This window comes from Thamnophis elegans, chromosome 6 (assembly GCF_009769535.1).
Source record: "Thamnophis elegans isolate rThaEle1 chromosome 6, rThaEle1.pri, whole genome shotgun sequence".
Lineage (NCBI taxonomy): Eukaryota > Metazoa > Chordata > Lepidosauria > Squamata > Colubridae > Thamnophis > Thamnophis elegans.
Window position 1 is genome coordinate 78,062,556 of NC_045546.1, and position 19,856 is coordinate 78,082,411.

Sequence of the window (19,856 nt, forward strand, 5' to 3'; positions counted from 1 at the left end):
TACGTTGACGGGCGCTTCACGTTGGCCGTTACAATGTAATAAGAGTTAACCGGAGAGGCAGTTTCTGTAAGCAGGGCAATAACGATTAGGCTAGAAACACCAGAATGTTTCCTTCCTGCCTTCCTTACAGGATTACCCCTGCAAAGTGGGAAAAAATTAAAAGGAGATTTCTTCCAACAACCAGTTCTCCGAACTGCTTAGAAAGTTAACAACCGGTTCTCCCAAATAGGTGCGAACCGGCTGAATCCCACCACTGCCTTGGACTGAACTCAATGCCAGTTAAAAATATTAAATTATCACTTCCATAATATACAGTATAAAACTGTATGCAAATGTACAATCGCTGTTCACAAAAATCACAATTACCTTGTTTCTAGAAGCTATAATTTGCTTAATAACGATTATGTCAGCCAGAACCAATACTTTTGTAACTGACGAAAGCAACAGTCTTGCAGCTTTGATCACTCCTGTTTTGTCTGTAAAAATTGTTATCTGGCCATCAGATTCTGGACGATCCAAGGTTGCCATCTCTGTGAGGTGTGCAATGGTCTCACCTATAAGCAAATTAGTAGTTAGTTCGGGCTTCCTCCGAATACAAAATCCACTGGTAAAAAACATACTTTACAAAAGAGAATATAGGCCAACATCAATAGGGCAGCAAGAGAATTTTAAATTCTATGCATTATCTTTGCCATGTGATGGTGGTGATAGTTACTACGGTTCCACCACAAAACCGCGTTCGACTAAACTGCGCTCGACGAAACCACGTAGCTGACGTCATCAACAGCGCGACAACAGCGTGGAGACAGAAGCACGCTGTAAACGCTAAACCTAAAATTAACCCCTAAACCTAAACCTAACCCCCCCTAAACCTAATCCTTAACCTAACCATAACCCTAACCCTTAACCTAACCCTTAACCTAACCCTAAACCTAACCCTAACCCTAAACTTTAACCTAACCCTAAACCTAATCCTAACCCTTAACCTAACCCTAAACCTAACCCTAACCCTTAACCTAACCCTAACCCTTAACCTAACCCTTAACCTAACCCTTAACCTAACCCTAACCCTAACCCTTAACCTAACCCTAAAGCTAACCCTTACCTTAAGTTGAATCGGCTTGCTTTCAAAGCGCTATTTAAAGCGCCCTTCTTTCTCCACGCTGGCTGTTGTTGCCCTGTTGATGACGTCAGCGATGCGGTTTAATCGGGCGTGGCTTAGTCGAGCGCAGTTTTGTCGTGCCACGAGTTACTACAAGATGTGGTGCTGGCCACCAGCTTAACTGGCTTCAAAAATGTGTGGGGCCAATTCAGGGAAATCATGGGGATCAATAGTGATTAACTTTGATGGCACTGTAACTGCCTTTGAAGGCCACCTGCTGGAGTCTAACGGGCTTCCTTGCACAATGGGGAATCTCTATGAAAAGAGACTGCTGGACTTAATGGATTATTGTCTGATACAAGAGGACATTGCTTATGTTTTAGAAAGAAGTAAGCGTGTTTATCTTTATTTTAAAACATTTTTAACTTAGGCTTCCTTCTTTTGGTATGGAATGTCTAATAATAATAAGTTTAGTAAATTAAAAAAAATGAAGCTTCGATATTGTCATAGTGCTTGCTTTCCTTAAAAGCCCTTTGCTCATCTTTGGGGCTGAAACCACATTTTCTGGTGATTAGATCCTTATTCTTTGGCATAATAACTAATAATCTAAAACATATTATGTAATGTCACTGCTTTAGTTTTTATTATCTTCTTCACTCACTATGATTTGGGTATCATACATACATACATACATACATATATTCCTTGACTTATAACCATAACAACATTGAGCCCAAATTTTCTGTTGCTCTACAAGACAGTTGTTAAAAGTGAGTTTTGACCCACTTTATGTTCTTTCGTGCCACAGTTGTTAAGTGAATCACTGCAACTGTTAGGTTAGTAATAGTTAGTTTTTAAGTGAATCTGGCTTCCCCATTGACTTTATCAGAAGGTCGTGAAAGAAGACCACGTGACTCCAGGACATTTATGCAACCACCGTAAATATGAGCCAGTTGTCAAGCATCCGGATGTTGATCATATGACCAAAAGCATACTGCAATGATTGTTAAGTGTGAAAAACTATCATGTCACTTTTTTCAGTACCATTGTAACTTCAAAAAGTCATTGAATGAACTGTTGTAAGTCAAGGACTACCTATATGTTGGAGTTACTCATTCTTATTCTTACAAAATATGGAGAACGGTGGTGTATCTTTTTTAATTGCCCTATCAATTAGTTCGTCTCCTGTAAACTTTCATGGTTTGAGAAAGAAGGCTGTTATAATCACCAAATGCTCCTCACGAAAAAGAATTCAGACCCATTTTAAGCATGAAGTATCTAGAATACCACCTATCCCACATGACTCAATATTCTTGAGAAATTAGGAACTGCAATTCATTCTCCAAAGAACAAATTCATAATTAGACTTACTGTTTTAAATCACAGCAGATATTTTTGAGAACCATGAACTATTCCACAGTTTCTTTGTGTTAATGCTTCCCTACTGAATGCCACAGATGAACAGTAGAAGTTAATACCATTTCAACAAGACTGGAGATATCTGAACTAAAATAATCTCCCGTGGTATTTCTCCAAACATTTAAGAGATTAAAATGCAAGTCTCTGTTGCAGGTAAATTCAAAACGAGAAGGATTTACTAACTCCAGGAGAACAGAAGGCAGCAGTTTTTTTTTTTTGAGGGTAAAGAGCAAGGTATTTTAATGAGAACATCTTCAAAACATTTTTGATGGTTGGATCAGAGACGAAGTCTTCAAACTTCTCTTGAGAATCTGTTCTTCTCTAAAAGAATCTCCACATGGATTTTAAAAACCCATAATATGTCAGAAAAACCGCCTGGGTTGATCCTGCAGACAAGACATCCTTGGGATGTTCTTGAGATGTTCCTCAATGCAGCTTTTAAAACCACCAGCTGACTGTATATAAATAACTCAATTTTGGCTCTAAATAAATCATCCAAGCACTGACAGTGTTGTTTCCATCCATCCATCTCTATCCATCCATCATCCATCCAGCAGGTATTTTTATAGCAAATGATGCCCTGCTTCTCAGGTTCATGAACCTTCACCTACCTGCTCGCTTTGCTTCAATGCAGGCTGCCTTCATTTCTTCTTTCAGCTCTTGGTTTTCATTGGCTATAGCTTCACCCACCATGACAAATTTTCCAACAGCTAGCTTAACCGCCTGGCCCACCTGTTGGACTGCTCTCAATGTCTTATCGGACTTCTTTGGTTTATCCTTATGGTTAATCAGAGTTGTTATCTAAAAACAGAAACAGTTGACAGGCAAAACCATGTATTAAATATTGTTTTGGTATCTTTATTCCCAAGAAGTTCCATTCAAAATAATACCTAAATAACAGATCTTGAAACCCTTTTCATCTCCCTTGCCTGTGTTTGGCCGTGACCCAACAAATGCGCGCACGACAAAAGCGCGCTGCTAAAACCGCGACATCATCAACGCAATGTCATCAACACGGCGACAACAGTGCGGCGACATAAGCGCGATTTAAGTTAAGGTAAGGGTTAGGGTTAGGGTTAGGTTTACAGTGTGCTTCTATTGCTGCACTGTTGTCGCCGCGCTTCAGCGCTCATTCATCGGCACGCTTTAGAATTCGCGGTTTTGTCACCGTGGTTTAGTCGGGCGCGTTTTTGTCGTTCGCCCTTTTGTCGGTGAACTGTGTTTGGCCATTGCTAGGATGAGTATTTTTAAATTTTTACTTAAATGTTCCTTTTTATCTTTTTTTTTTAGTTCCTTTGAGGTCTTTTAATTTTTGTTATTTGAATAATGTATGCAATGCAATGTTTATACATCAGAATTCACTCTCTCTCCATCCCAATGCCTTTCTTTGTGTGAGGGAGTACAGAGAGTCCAGGCAGAACCCAGCGGACAAAAAAAAAATCAACATTCAATTAAAATTCCAAGTCTGATAAGCAGAGCAGAAAGCAATATTAAAACAAAATGAACGGAAATAAAAGTAATTGCTAACTAAAAAGACATTTATAAAATGTGTTGGGGAGTACTTGTAAAAGGGTGCTTCTGTATTCGAATCTTAATTTCACCTCTATCCGCTTCCTGCCAGGTCTAAATCATGGGTTGTCAACCTGGTCCCTACTGCCCACTAGTGGGCGTTTTGGGATTCCAGGTGGGCGGTACGGACTTCGGAGGTTAAAACCTCTTTCTGAGTGAGTGGGCAGGCACGAGCGCACGCATCAATAAACCAATGTGCGCGTGCACGCAAACAAGCAAACACGTGGGAAGAGGAAGGGGAGGAGTGGAAACTGATAGCAGGGACAGGCAGATAAGTTTTGTTATCTTATAAAATAAAGTGGAGCAGTTGTAAAATAGGAGAAAGAAAAGTTATAGGCAGGAGAGAATTGTTGTTGGCTAATAATAATCAGTGGGCTAACTAGCTCAGCCTTACTTTTGTACATTGCCCTAAGGAAGGTAAAAAAAAGGAGATAAAAAGGAAAAGATAAAAAAAATTAAGAAAAAAAGGGAAAATAGAGAAAAGGGGATAAAATAAAGGAGGAGAGTAAGCAGTGTTTAGTCTGGCTCATAAATTAAGTTTTGTTATCATAAAATAAAAGAAACAAATAAGTAAAGGAAGGAGAAAATAAAAAAGGGAAAAAGAGATCCTTGATATAGTGAAATACTATAAGAAAGGTAAAAAAGAAGGCAGGAAAAGGAATTTTGTTTTGACGGTGGCACTTAATAAAAATTGGCACCTAATACAGCATTGTTTTTGGTGTTTGTAATAAAAGGGAAACGAGGAGGGAAAAAAGCACTGTGTGGAGTGCAGATCAAAACGTAAGAGTAAAAGTAGTTGTTAAATTGTGAAACAAATTTAGAACCCATGTCTGAAAAAAAGAAATATGCTCATGTTCCGCACTTGCGCAAAAACTGGTGTGCGGTAAGGAAATTTTTCCATCAAGAAAGATCCATTAGTGGGCGGTAGATAGAAAAAGGTTGACTACCACTGGTCCAAATTGATACCATACCTGCAGATGAACTTCCACAGACTGGCCTTGGTCTTAATCTATTCTGAGTGATAAACAGGCAAAGTTTGGGGAAGGCAGATTTACACTAGGGACCATACTATAGTGCTGCAACATCTGCATTTGTGCCTTTCATTGATTTTAAGGGTGCATTCAACTTGATTTTCAGGATTACACCGCGGCACAAACGTAAAACTAGCACAACTGATAAAAGTTTGCTTCTACTAATATCTAGAATGTATAAAGATGTAAGAATGAAAGTCAGGTGCAGTAACCAAGGACGTAAAACCAAAGAAATACCAATGAGTACAGAAGTAAAAACAGGATTGTGTAGTACCTCCAGCACAGTTTAATGTATACGTAAATTCACTTGTGGCTAGTTTAAGCAGCCTACACTCGGCTAATGGTGTATGAAATTGCTATTCTATGGCAATGAAGTGGTAGCTTTGTTCTAATAGTGAGAATCTCCTGATAAAATATTCCAAATCTAAAATATCTGTATTTTCCAAACTTCCCAAGGTACAGAACTGCGTGACCCGACAAATGCGCGCCCGACAAATGCGCGCCAACAAAACCGAGCCCGCCATCAACAAACAACATAAAGGGAGGCGAAAACAATGTTATAAAGGGTTAGGGTTATAATGTTGTTTTTGCGTCCCATTATGTTGTTTGTTGATGGCGGGCGCGGTTTCGTCAGCGCGGTTTTGTCGGTGAACCCAGAACTGGCAAATGAGGAGGGCACACCATCAAATAAATCAGAATTTTTAAATACTTAGGTTTTCCAAACTTCTGGAGCCTAAAATGCCTTTCTACATATCCCAAAGGGCAGAAATTGGACTCGGCTATATAAGCTTTCTATTTTACTCAAAATAAATAGCTCATTCCAATCGCTGTTAAATACATCAAATTATTATAGTGGGTTCAATTGGGTCCTTACAGCAAGACAGCAATAAAAGAGAAAGTCCAAACATAATTTTTGAGACAGATTTCACAAGTCTCTCCAAATACAGTGCTCTAAAAAAATGCAAAAGTCACCAGAATCTGGCCTTTGGATTATAATTATAAATGCTGGCTGAAATGATTACATGATCCAGTTGGATTTACCCCTTTAATTATAGTAGACGTTTTTGACTCCAACTAGTAAAAATAAAAATAAAAAACATTTCCAGGTAATTATATTTCTACAGCTTTTCTTAGGAAACCTTTTTTTTTTAACCAATGGAGTTAGAAGAAGTCAATTCAATTTTGAAACAAAGAAATTTAAATACAGAAGGTCAACTGGATTATGCAGCTTGTTCCCTTTATATGTTTACTGTATTAATACCCTATTTACTACAAATCAGCCAGCGACCCAAACAAGATCAGTTTCCAAATTTCAAGAACAGCACTATCCTTAACTCATTGCAAGGCACACTGCGTGGCAGTCTTGAAGGGAAAAGGGCGTTGGTAACTTCGTGACCCGTCAAAACCGCGCTCGACTAAGCCGTGCCCGATTAAACCACGTCGCTGACGTCATCAACAGGCCGACAACAGCCAGCGCGGAGAAAGAAGGGTGCTTTAAATAGCGCTTTGAAAACAAGCCGATTCAACTTAAGGTAAGGGTTAGGTTTAGCTTTAGGGTTAGGTTTAGGGTTAGGTTTAGGGGTTAATTTTAGGTTTAGGGTTTACAGCGTGCTTCTGTCTCCGCGCTGTTGTCGCCCTGTTGATGACGTCAGCTACGCGGTTTAGTCGGACGCGGTTTAGTCGAGTGCGGTTTTGTGGTGGAACCTGGTAACTTACCTGATACGCCTCTTCTAATAAGGTGGAGATAGCATCCTTGCATGGGTTGACACTATTCGTGCTCTGATTGGACTGAGTCTGATTACTAATTAATTAACCACTATATAACCCGCCTGCTATCTCCACCCTTATTGAGAATCTTCTTATACCATATGGAACAAAGGTAGGGATTATTTTAAGCATTTGTCATACTCTTTCCCAAATTGAGACTTTTTTATTGTCTTTATTGCATACTAAGTGTTCTGACCACCACCCCTTCTCCGTCTAGGAACGAAAGCCAAAACAGACGTACCAAAGAATGTTTTAATCAGTCCAGGCTCTTGTTGGCTGCGAGCCCAAAATAAACAAAGATAATCGCTCTGGCAAAAGTCCTATAACTCATGCAGCACTGCAAACAGGCTTCTCTCATCAAGCCACTTATCCAAGTTGGTTTCTCTTGTTCTCTCGAACGAGAACGTTGACTCCTGCAACCAGGGCGTGGCACAAACAGTCCCTTTTATACTCAGGAGATGATCTTAATCAGCAACAGCTGCTTGTAATCATCTCCTGTAAGTACTCAGTTGTTCCTTCCGGCGAGTAACCCTTCGACGGGGTGCATCCCGAAACAACTCACGAGTGTTTCCCTGAACACTCCCTCTGATCCAAGGCTCTGCCGCCACCTGGTGGCCAACTAATCTCTCCTCGCCCTGCTCAGAGTCGACACCCTGTCCAGGGTCCTCCACCTCCTCCAAGGCCAACTCATAAGCCCCCTCGCTGTCGGAGTGTGGCGGCAGCTCCAACGGCTCCTGCCAGGCCACAACAGCTAAGTATTTCTTCTCTACCTTTATCTCTGTTTTCTGCTGCACAATTGTTCTGCTGTGTTACTTTCTACGTCTATGAAACTTCCCTTTTGTTTTTAAAATATCTAAGAATATTTAATAATGCAATTCCCCCGCTTTCCCGTAATACAAAATTATACTGTTCAATTCCACTAACCCATTTTGCAGTAAGAAATATCAAACTAGGAATCTGGGGAAGCAAAATATTATAAGAATGTCAGACTCAATGAGACAAATTACAATGAGACAATAATGTATGGCATCCAGAAAAACACAAGTTGTCCAAAGTGATCACAATAAAGTGGCATCTGAAGCTATGCAAGGACTGCCTTTGTGAATCTTCAGAGTGAGACACAGCCAGGACTCACTGATAAAAATTCCCCCAAACCCTGAAAATGGAAAACAAAATAGGAAACAATCTAGTTTTGGAAAGCTCTGTAGCAATCTCAACTAAAAGCTAATATAAATACTTGATGGGTAAAGAATTAGTTCACTTGTGGCTATATAGTGATTCTAAGCAGATCCCTCTTTTTACTACTCCCCCTGGTTCTGCAAGTCCTTCTCCCACAGTAATCAAATGTTTGGAAACAACCAATGTCACTGAACTGTTTATAGAAGAAATAATGAAGCAGTGGAAGACAGACTTCGTGGTTGGAAATGAAAACAACAACAACACATATCAATGTTAGGAGAGGCATTATCAACCTCTATTGTGTGTCACTGCTATGATCCCACTTTCAGTGATTTTGAAAAAAACAAACATTGGCTATCTAAAGGCAAAAAGTGCAAAATAACCTCACATTTGATTTATATGGATGACCTAAAGGTTTATGGAAAATCAAAAATTGAAATTCAGTCATTGACAAATATTGTAAGAATTTTTAACATAGAATTGGGCCGAGAGAAACGTGCTACAGCAGCAATAAATTGGGGAAAATCACTAACATATATATGTGTCACCACATTTCCTAAAACTATACTTTGGGACTTGGGGCAAGAAGATTGAAAGATCCAATTTGCTTTCTATATTCCTAAAGTGTGGCTGATTGAGCCAGTTTCGTGTAGGTTAAGGCAAGAGGCTAGAAATTGGGAGACTACGAGTTCTAGTCCCACCTTAGGCATGAAGCCAGCCGGACTGACCTTGAGCCAGTCCAGAGGTGGGTTCCTACTGGTTTGGACCGGTTCAGCTGAACCAGTAGTAAAAATTGGGCCTGGCTCTCCGAACCGGTTGGACCGGCAGGGATGGCCCCCTCCCAAGGCCCATCCAGGCAGCCGACCCAGAAGTGGTGCCAGAGGTGGAACAGGGAGGAACTGCTGAGCTGGGGAGGAGGCAGATACTATGGAGCACCCATCGACTGGCAGGTATAAATAGCCGGCCCAGGATGACTCAATCAGATCAGCCAACCCATCCCGACCTCGAGTGCCACCACCAATGGATACCTGCTAGATTCCCAACCATGTGCCACGGTACGCTTTAGCTAATCGATGGAGCTGGACAACTTCTACGAGGTGGACGTACAGCCCCTGATCCCCAGCGCCTTCCACTCAAAGCTGTAGCAGCAGCGCCCGCCGCTCCCCGCTGTCACGCACCTGCCCTCCGCTTTCAAAGGCAATGGAGATAAGCATTCCTCTTGGTGCCATGGCCATGCTCGCCCGCTCCTGGCTCAAAGCCTTGCAACCCCCCCCCCGCCCAGCCAAGCGCGCTTATCTCGACAGAGGGGGGGACGGGCCACGAGGCTTCGGGCCAGGAGCAGGCGAGCACAGCCGCCCCACCAAGAGGAGCGCTTGCCTCTGTTGGGTCTGTTGCCTCCAAAGTATACCGGGCGGTACCACCTGAACGGCCGTTACCTTCCTCCCTGGGCTTCGATTCCTGGGCAGATGGGAGCGTCCCAGGCAGACAGAGCGAGAGCCCAAGCTCATCAGCTACAGCCACCATTTCAAGAGCCGGCTGCTCGGCTTGCCCCCAGTGCGGTCGAGGAGACAGCGAAGAGCCCCAGCCTGGGACCCACCGCTTGTCAAAAATTTTCACCAATGTTTCAGTGTGCGTAGCTTGGTGGGTGTCATGTGACTGAGCGTGCGTGAGTGACATCAAGTTGGCCACGCCTACTCAGTCACATGCCCCCCACTTAGCCATGCAGACTGAACCGATAGTAAAAAAAATTGAAATCCACCCCTGGGCCAGTTACACTTTGTCAATCTTGGAAGGCTGCAAGGGCAAACCATCTCTGAAATCTTGCCAAGAAAACTACAGGGACTTCTTTAAGCAATCACACACACACAGACACAGACACACACACAAAAGCAGCATGGTTGAAGGCACAAATTCTTAATGGAAAGTCTATAAATTCCCCAAGAGTCATGGCAGGAGATTCAGTGTTGGTGGCAATCTATTTATTGGAGAATCCTCAGAAGGTTGGTTTGCCAATGAGATTTTTAATTATACCTTCTCCTTATTTGAAACAAAGACCATCCTTTAGGAATGTTATCTGCCATAGCATTTATTAATATTTTTCCACCGCAAGCTGTTTTTAACTGCAGAAAACTATGCAAATTCATTGAAAGGTGTGGTAGATTCTTTCTATAAAGTAATATTAAGAAGGTATTACTGCCACAGGGAGGAGAAACCTGCGGGCCTGACAGTTATGTTTTTATATGTTCCCTGGGACTTCCTCTAATGTGGTTGCAAAAATGTATAGCAGTTCCCTTTTGGGAAGCAGATATAATTGTTCTGTGCATTCAACCCCACCAAAAATTTAACTGCTGCTTGTCTCCAAAACATTGTCCAGTCAATTTAAAACCCATCTTTCTACTCAGGGCCGTAATTACAATAACCTTTACATTAACAGGGTTAATTGTTTTTAAAAGAAACATCTGTAAATCTTGTTTAGACAAGTACAGAATTCGATCATTTTGTTTCAAATTATAAAGTCACTCTCAAGACAATCCAATTTTGCTGACAACAATATGAAAATGCTTTGCAGTTATTTTCTGTATCCTACAAATACTCAGTCTCGCTTACAACTCTGGAAAATTGAAGCCGTCCTTCATTCAAATACTAACATGGGCTGATCAACTGAAATCAAGTAAGGTTGGCTAGTCGCTGGAACCTCTGGGGCACATATTTATATTTAAGATATTTTTCTGGAACAATGCGTAACAAAAACAATCAGGGTACACTGTTTGCATTGAACTGAAAGTGGGCATGCTTGCCCCTAGCACCGGAACATTTCATTTCATCTAATGACAATGGCCATTGCCTTAGAATTGGAAACATATTCTGTTCTGTCTTCTCTCCTGTGATCGTGCATTCCAGCTATCCAGAGGATATTGTCCTTGAAAAGATGTTTGGACGTGGGAGTTCAGTTTCACCAACCCCTTAAATCCTTCTTTCATCTTTTCTAAACAGCTCCAGTGACAAATGAGCAATAGTGCATTGCTGATGCTTGCATTTATCTCTATTTATCTATTCCTATTTCAGAGGACTGTAGCAGAGTTTGTGCACTTGCTGGAAATGGAGGCAACAACAGTATTATTGGAGCCAGTCTGTGTTATAAGGCTTCAGGGGTGGGTTTCAACCGGTCCGCGCGGACCGGTTGGTCGGTGAAACTGGAAGTAATTAACTTCCGGGAACGCCGAAGGGCCCACCCGCCCGCCCTCGCTCCTTACCGGTCTTTAAAGGCTTCTGCACTTCCACGCAGGCGCATGGCACATACAGCACCTGCGCGATTCTCCGCGAATAGCTGGAGCATCACGCAGGCGCTAAGATGCATGTGTGAACTGCGCGCGTGCACGAGGACGACGCCGGCCCCATTCCAATCGTACCGGTTGGAACGGGATTAGCAACCCACCACTGTAAGGCTTGTTCAGCATGCCTATCTTCAAATGGGGACCAGCAAAATACCTTAAACAGCTAACTACTGATATACTGGTTTTTTTTAAAGAAAAGCATTTAAATGTCATATCAATGCTATTTTTGAGGCAATTACTTCCTAATGTGTTTCATGGATATTAAAAGAATTGCATGGCAAAACAACCTCCTCGTGGACAATATAATAATAATACTAAGTGCGACAAATGGACATTATACTTTGCATATATGCATTTTTAATTATTTCTGTTTTTAATGAACTGAGGCTGAATTTCAGCATAATTCAATTCAGCATTCAATAAAAGCTTATTTGAGACCACATTCTCTCTTTTTCACATTCATACACACACATTCATTATTTTTACAAATCATCTGACTTGTTTCTAATCACATATTCTGTTCATGGGCCTGGGGAAAAAAACAAAACAGATTTCTTGGTGCTCATAACTGAAACCCAACTTATATTATAGACACAGTGAATCAAATTATGCCTGAAGCACCCACTTTCAAAAACATATATATTATGCATAACAACCATTTGAAAGATGTGGCAAATTCAATTTCTGAATGGAGTCAAAGTTCACCAGGGTTCTATTTTTCATTATCCTCCAAGGAATGTGTCAATCAACATGTAAAATGTTATCTTCTCAAAATTTACATCTATAAGTTACATTTTCTTTTTTTCTAAAATGCTATTTCTTTAGATAGATAAAGAAATGGCAAGTATCAAATTACTTTATGTATCAAAACTGAAAAGAGCTCATAGTTATCCTATTTAAAAACCAATGGCTATGCTTCCTAGCTTCATTCATTTCATACTAGTTTTAGTCACAGAAGGAATTTTTTTATTGCTACTCTCTGAAAATTATCCAGTATTTTAGAGTAAATCTATATCTGCTAAATCAGTAAATTTAAATGTACTTTCTCCCCTTAAACTTGCAGTTAAATTAAACCGATTCTATATCGCTATTCAGGATACATAAAACACTGATTTTTCCCTCAAAACGCTGTATTGAATTTGGAACTTCGCAGTTCTTTAGAAATACAAATTTGGAATTACTAAGGCATTGATTTAGTTCTTAATTAACATGCTGATTGACTGAAGAATGTGTCAGGCAGATTTCTTTAAGCTCGCTGAGTTATTTTTAAATGTATTAATTGAAGAACCCAGAAGTCCACTAAGTACAGAATGATAGTTTGGTAGAAGATAGAAGAACATAAAATGAAGAATTCACTTTATAATTTTCACATCTATATCCTATCCAATTGCTTGATTGTTTTTTGCTGCTGTTAGCCATCCTGTTGTTATTATCAACCACAAGAAAATTAAAATCTATTGCTACCTACTACAAACCATACATAGTCTTATTAGAACCTGTAGTAGTATGGTAGTAGCCATCTTCCTTCTGCTTGGTGACCTTAGAAATGGACTTTGATCCATCACTGAATGGAAAACCATCCACCTCTTTTAGAATTTCAAGTTTCCGTAAAAATACAGATGTAACTTCTTATTTTCTGACAACATCTAACCAAATGTGCCCAGACCATCTTTTCAATTAAGGAACGCTGGGCCTCAAAACCAAAAGTCCTATCTAATTAGATAAAATGCATTTTAATTTTGTTTTATTTGGAATTGTATCTGTGCATTGCTTTTAATTGTTTTTTTTTTCTTCCTTTGGTCTGCTTCCCTAACAAACTGCTTTTTTTATTCTTTGACACTTGGCTCTGTCATTTTCGTGACCTGACAAATGTGCACTGACAAAACCGTGACGTCAAAACCGCAATTAGGGTTAGGGTTATAGCGTTGTTTTCGCATCCCACTATGTTGTTTGTTGATGGCGCGGTTTTGTCGGCGCGCATTTGTCGGTGAACCGTCATTTTAAAAGTTCGTTTATCTTACACCTCCAGAAACAGTTGTGGGGCAGGAATCTCCTCCTTGGCAGACTTGGGCTCGGAAAAAACTGGGCTCTCAGGCTTTTTAGCCACAGTCCCTTTCTTAGCCCCATCCATAGCCCCCTCGGCTGTGCAGTGGCCCGCGCCTTGCGCAGAAGGGATCAGAATAAATTTGGGGAAAGGCCGTGGGATCTGGTTTGGAATCCTCCTCATCCTCAGCCACACAAACCACAGCCTGCTCCCACCTAGTGACCAGCCCCAGGCAGCTACAGCCAGGAAACCTACAATCAAGGAGGTAAGGAGGATCCAGAAGGCTATAATCACGGAGTCCAATTTTATATGTCCCGTGACTGGCCAGACTGAGATGAAACTGGAGTCAGAAGGGGTGGAGCACAGAGGCGTGGCTTCAGCTTCATCACAGTCTCTCAGCCAATTGAGCGTGATTATACCACAACTGGGGACTCCTGTCCCTCCCTCCGGAAAATGCCACCATTTTTATATATGAACTAGATGTGTTTTGCAAGGAAAGGGGGAGAATCCAAAACCAAAAATAAGCTCTTAGTTGACAAGCTGAAATATTTGGAAGCTGTTATTTTTTGCCAAAGAAGGTGTTACAAAGCACTAACCAGAAGGGTATCCAAATTTCTGCGCCTGCTATATTAAGTGTTTTATTCTTTTGAATCTGTAAACAAGGACACATAAATGTCAAATATGCATTCAAATTTGGAGAGAGATATAATATTTAACTTTGTACTTTTAGGTTACTGTTCTGACCCCCCTCGTCCCACACCAACAGACACTCCAAGCCAAAGATCGGTTACGGCATTTAATTAACAGACATACAGGTCCTTGGCAGCAAACCGGCAGAGACAAGCTTGGGCAGCAATCCAGCACGGATAAGCCCTGGCAGCAATCCAGCCTGCCAAGCTCACAATAATGTTCTCTGACATGCGTTGACTCCTGCAAAAGGGACATGTACACAAGCAGTCCTTTTATAGTCTGGAGAGGAGCCTAATGACCACCAGCTGAGTGCAATTACCTCCTGTAATTGCGTAATTGTTCCTTACGCCTATTAGCTCTCTGGTGCCGGGCATCCAGGAACAACTCACTGCTGACCTCAGGCTCACACTCCCTTGTCTCCTCCCCACTGGTCCAAGGCTCAGGCGCCTCCTGGTGGCCAACCAGCCTCTCTGCGCCCTGCTCTGAGTCGGAACCCTGTCCATAGTCCTCCACATCCTCCAGAGCCGACTCATAGGGCCCCTCGCTGTCGGAGTCTGGTGGCAGCTCCAACGGCTCCTGCTGGGCCACAACAGGTTATATATTGAATCATTATGAGTATAGAAAATATTATTCCAAAAGGCATCAAGACACAGCAAAAGACTACCACTCTTTAAAGAATAGGTTTTTAAAACATTTTCAAGTGCAGTATAAAATCAGAATATATTTAGTGATACTGTTTACTGGAGAAAAGCTCCTGAAAAGGGTAGATTGATTTTGAAGTATCATACAACGGTAAATAATTGTATGATACTTGACATTTCATGGCTTATGTAGGCTGGTTCTCACATAAGGCTAACACACAATACAGCATTACAGGCCTAAACACACATAATGCTTGGCACTCTTATCCTACCCACCTTTCCTCTTCAACTGGGACAGTGGTGGGATTCAGCCAGTTCACACCCATTCAGGAGAACCGGTTGGTAACTTTCTAAGCAGTTTGGAGAACCAGTTGTTGGAAGAAATCTTTTGTTTTTTCCCCACTTTACAGGGCTAATCCTGCAAGGAAGGCAGGAAGGAAACATTCTGGTGTTGTTTCTAGCCTCATCTCTATTGCCCTGCTTACAGAAACTGCCTCTCCAGTTAACCCTTATTACCACTGTAACAACTAAGGCGAAGTGCCCATCGACCAGAGTGACATTAACTTGGCCACGGCCACATGATCACATGACCACCAAGCCCCGCCTACCCAGCTGGTCATTAGGGCAGAGAACTGGTTGGTAAATTGTTTGAATCCCACCACTGAACTGGGAGATGGATAAACTAGAGCTGCGTGGTTTATCTGCAGATTCCTGGTTTGCCTTCTTATATGCGGATTGGAAATTATGATTTTAAAATAATATTCTTTGCTCAATAAATCATCCATGGAAATCTTTATTTTTATGATTTATCTAAGTAAAGAGTTTATAGTTTCACTTTTCGATATTGGTTTGCCCCCCAAAAATCACAAGCCAAGAATCTGCGGGACTGAAATGAAATCTGCTTTAGTTTGACCGTTGAAATAAATTCCTTTTGGCAGAATACAAAAGGGGGGGGAGGAATGCTCAAAACGAGAGAGACAGCAGAGCCCTTGAGCTCAACATTTCATGCAAGCACATAAGACTTGTTCAAGGAAACTAAATCATGGCTTAGAATCCACTTAGGAATTGAGAGCTCACGCGCACCTAGGAATCTTTGGAATTTCTCTACATGTTAATTCTTGACTCTCTCTATAAAGACAGTTTAGAAATCATCCTTCTTGTATACAGTGTAAAGAAAAAAAGTTATTATATTAATCCACAATATCTATATGTTTAGCCTATACTTTTTTCCTTAGAAAGACAGGAAGTCTAAGATGCAATACGTCCAAACGGCTAATTTAATTTTAACTACATCTCATTATACTTCACCCTTGGCATTCAAACATCAGCATCTTATTCCTCAAATAGTCTTTACATGTTCTTCAAGGGATATTAATATTCCCAAGAGTTAAATCTGCTACTCAGCAGCATACCTGAAATATTAAGCCTATGTTAAAAATCAAGGAAGTGTTTAGTTAATCTGAGCACATCGAACAAAAAGAAGAACAAAACAACTTGAGTCACTTAGCACTCCATGTTAATATAATAGGGGGAATGTTTAATACGGAGTGCCATAAATCTTTATGCTAAAAATGTTCATATGGGAAAGTATGTGCATAATATTCAAAACCTGCAAATCTGAACACAGGCTACCTGCACTCCTCTCAAGACAGTTGAACATTTGAACAGTGAAAAGGACCACATATAACTTGGTATGTATCATGCATATTTACGCTAATCTATCTTAATTTCCAGAGTTCGGCTCAGTGGAAGTAGGAATATGAAGTCCGTCACGCTGCATCATACACATAGTTCCTTTATTAGATCATTTCAATCACATGGTCCCCGAGGCTTAACATATCCTGAAACCATTTCTCCTCTGGGCGGATGGGGTCACACATGGAGAAAGTGATTTACCTCTTTCTAAACTTGGCAGGAGGAGCAAAGTGCTTTTTCTAGAGGGATGGGTAGATGAAGCTCGCTTCAGCTGCCTCTTCTCTAGGCAATGGATGGGAGATCACGCTGGATTTTGCCTTTTCTTTGCCTCCAGGGAAGCTGGAGATGCTACCTCATCCTGTCAGAAGCAGAAGTCAAGATGTACATAGTATGTATGTCTTCTGCTCATCTACGGTAGCATCAGGATGATGAAGCATATCTTCACTGCCCTGATCAGTTAGTCCTTAATAGTGGTATCTGTTCTGACCCCCCTTCTCCGCTCGTTCAAAGACGACAGGCAGACAGACTTAAAAGGAAAGAACTTTATCAGCCTTGACTCACACTGGCTGCGAGCCCAAAAATAAACATAAATAAAGTCTCTGGCAAGAAGATAACAGAATTCAAAACAAAATCTCTTACAAAGCAATTCACTTCTCCAAGTGTCTCTTTGAATCAGGGTTACAGAAAGCAAATCACTTATCCAAGTGTCTCTCACAAATAAACCACGACCGATGAATGAACGAACGAGTGAACGTTGACTTCTGCAACCAGGGGCGTGGCACCATCCGTCCTTTTATCTCCAAAAGATGACACTAACGAGCCCCAGCTGCATTCTTAATCCTGCATCCCGACTCAACTCACAGCAAACTTCTGCTGAGTTACAAGAGGTACCCATAAAAGACAATAATAGCAGAAGGCAATCAGTCAGCAGAGCAGAGGCCACAAACCTTCTTTTGAACATCCCTAAAAGCACTTATGCAAAATACATTATAATTCCGCAACATCTCAGTAAATTGAGGAACAGGGTTTCTCTTACCTCAAATTGATGTCTTATTAGTAATTAGTAATATTTTTTGTAGGGCTTCAGACACTTTTTACAGCCAATTATCTTAGCTATTATGTTAGCTCCGTAATTCTTGAACATGGAATCTGACCACAGAACTTTCAGAAGCATCATCTTTCAAGAACGAAAGAAAATTTCACTTCATAAGTTTGTTTCCCTCTCCCCCCTCCCCAATGCTTTCTTCATTGTGTTATGTATTTGCAAGTTTGAACACAGTGATGTAAGTTGCAATGGCAATCTCTTTCCTAAACATAATAAGGAGAGAGAGAGAGAGAGAGAGAGAGAGAGAGAAAGAGAGAGAGAGAGAGAGAGAGAGAGAGAGAGAGAGAGAGAGAGAGAGAGAGAGAGAGAGAGAGAGATAGAGATATGGAGAGAAACCCCCCTCAACTTTGCAAAGGCTATTGGAGCAGTTAATGTCTAGAGCAGTGGTTCCCAAACTTGGCAACTTTAAGACTTGTGGACTTCAACTCCCAGAATTCTCCAGCCAGCTCTTCAATTCTGGGAGTTGAAGTCCACAAGTCTTAAAGTTGCCAAGTTTGGGAACCACTGGTCTAGAGAAAAACAAAGTTTGTGGGGGAAAGGGGAGATTCACTGAGCGCCAACATCCAACATCTTTTGAATTCAGGGCAATTACTTCTGCATGAAAAAGTTTTCCTCACTCAGCAACTGAGCAAACTAATGTCTCTTGCACAGTAAACTGAAGCATGTTAACTCAAAGGTTCTAAATGTCCCCCCAAATTTTTTTTGAACCCCCCCCCTTTTTTTTTTGATCCGGCAGCTGAGGGCACAAATCAGACACACAGAAAAGGATATCAAGGAATTTGTTTGAATATGGAAATTTCTGACTGCAGGGGGCTACATCTAAGAAGACCAACAGTAATAGCACTTATATACCGCTTCATATTGCTTTATAGCCCTCTCTAAGCTTTTTACAGAGTTAGCATATTGCCCCCAACAATCTAGTTCCTCCTTTTACCAACCTCAGAAGGATGGAAGTTTGAGTCAATCTGAAGCCACTCCGGATCTAAGTCAACCTTGGATAGTGGCCAAGACTGAGGTTGAGATGATGATATAGAGTTGAACCAAGATTTTCTGAATAGAGCCGAGGTGGCGCAGTGGTTAGGGTGCAGTACTGCAGGCCACTTCAGCTGACTGTTACCTGCAGTTCAGCGGTTCTAATCTCACCGGCTCAAGGTTGGCTCAGCCTTCCATCCTTCCGAGGTGGGTGAAATGAGGACCCGAATTGTTGTTAGGGGCAATATGCTGACTCTATAAACCGCTTAGAGAGGGCTGAAAGCCCTATGAAGCGGTATATAAGTCTAACTGCTATTGCTAATTTAAAGAGGAGAAACATGAGGGTCCCCTTTTGTTTAAAGTTAAACCATTTCAAAGCTCATTGTACACTCTATTCAGGGGTGGGATTCAGCTGGTTCGCACCTATTCGGGAGAACCGGTTGTTAACTTTCTAAGCAGTTTGGAGAACTGGTTGTTGGAAGAAATCTCCTCCCCCCCCCCACTTTACAGGGCTAATCCTGTAAGGAAGGCAGGAAGGAAACATTCTGGTGTTGTTTCTAGCCTAATCTTTATTGCCCTGCTTACAGAAACTGCCTCTCCTGTTAACCCTTAATTACATTGTAACAGCTAAGGCGAAGCGCCCATCGACCTAAATGACATTGACTTGGGGTGCACATGATCACATGACCACCGAGCCCCGCCTACCCAGCTGGTCATTAGGGCAGAGAACTGGTTGGTAAATTATTTGAATCCCACCACTGACTCTACAGACAGCAGAGATTTGGGGAAATGCAGAAAAGGGGTACATGCTCACTCAGATTGCCCACTCCTAACCTATGAAGAGTTAATGGGTGGAAAGCAAGGTATTTCAATCTCTTTTTCTCTTTCCTGGGCTGTGCCTTAAAAATCTTTTAACAGAAAAAATAAAATAATAAAAATAAAATGCAACAGGATGTCAGCGTTCCAAGTATCATGTAGAATTAAATCAGAGTCCAAGGCAAAACTATCCTTAAAGTTCCAATTTAATAAAGCAGACATCTTAGCTCATCTGTGTTAATCCCAATACTGGTAATGACATCAGAATTCCACCCAGTTAAAAGTTCATGATCTTGTCCCCACACCCACAATCCATCACATGGTCCAATCTTCTTCTTCCACGCTGGCATCCACACCCAGCTGCTTCCATCAGGTGTGAAAGTACGGAGACAAAAGATGACCTTGAGCTTCTAGTAAAGAATGAAAACAATACATTCCACAATCCTACTCCTGTCTATTCCCCCTCCCATCAACTATACTAATGAAACAAC

The 19,856-nt window shown here is 41.3% G+C and overlaps 1 protein-coding gene across 1 annotated transcript in view; it reads right to left on the bottom strand.

The window, feature by feature from the left end:
- The window catches only part of CTNNAL1 (catenin alpha like 1), a 66,198-nt gene that overhangs the window by 35,420 nt on the left and 10,922 nt on the right, over positions 1 to 19,856 (bottom strand). Inside the window, exons 2-3 of the mRNA XM_032219349.1 lie at positions 3,133 to 3,322; positions 367 to 554 (exon numbers count right to left, since the gene is read on the bottom strand). Coding sequence (XP_032075240.1) covers positions 367 to 554; positions 3,133 to 3,322 — 378 coding nt within the window. The remainder of the gene's footprint in view (positions 1 to 366; positions 555 to 3,132; positions 3,323 to 19,856) is intronic.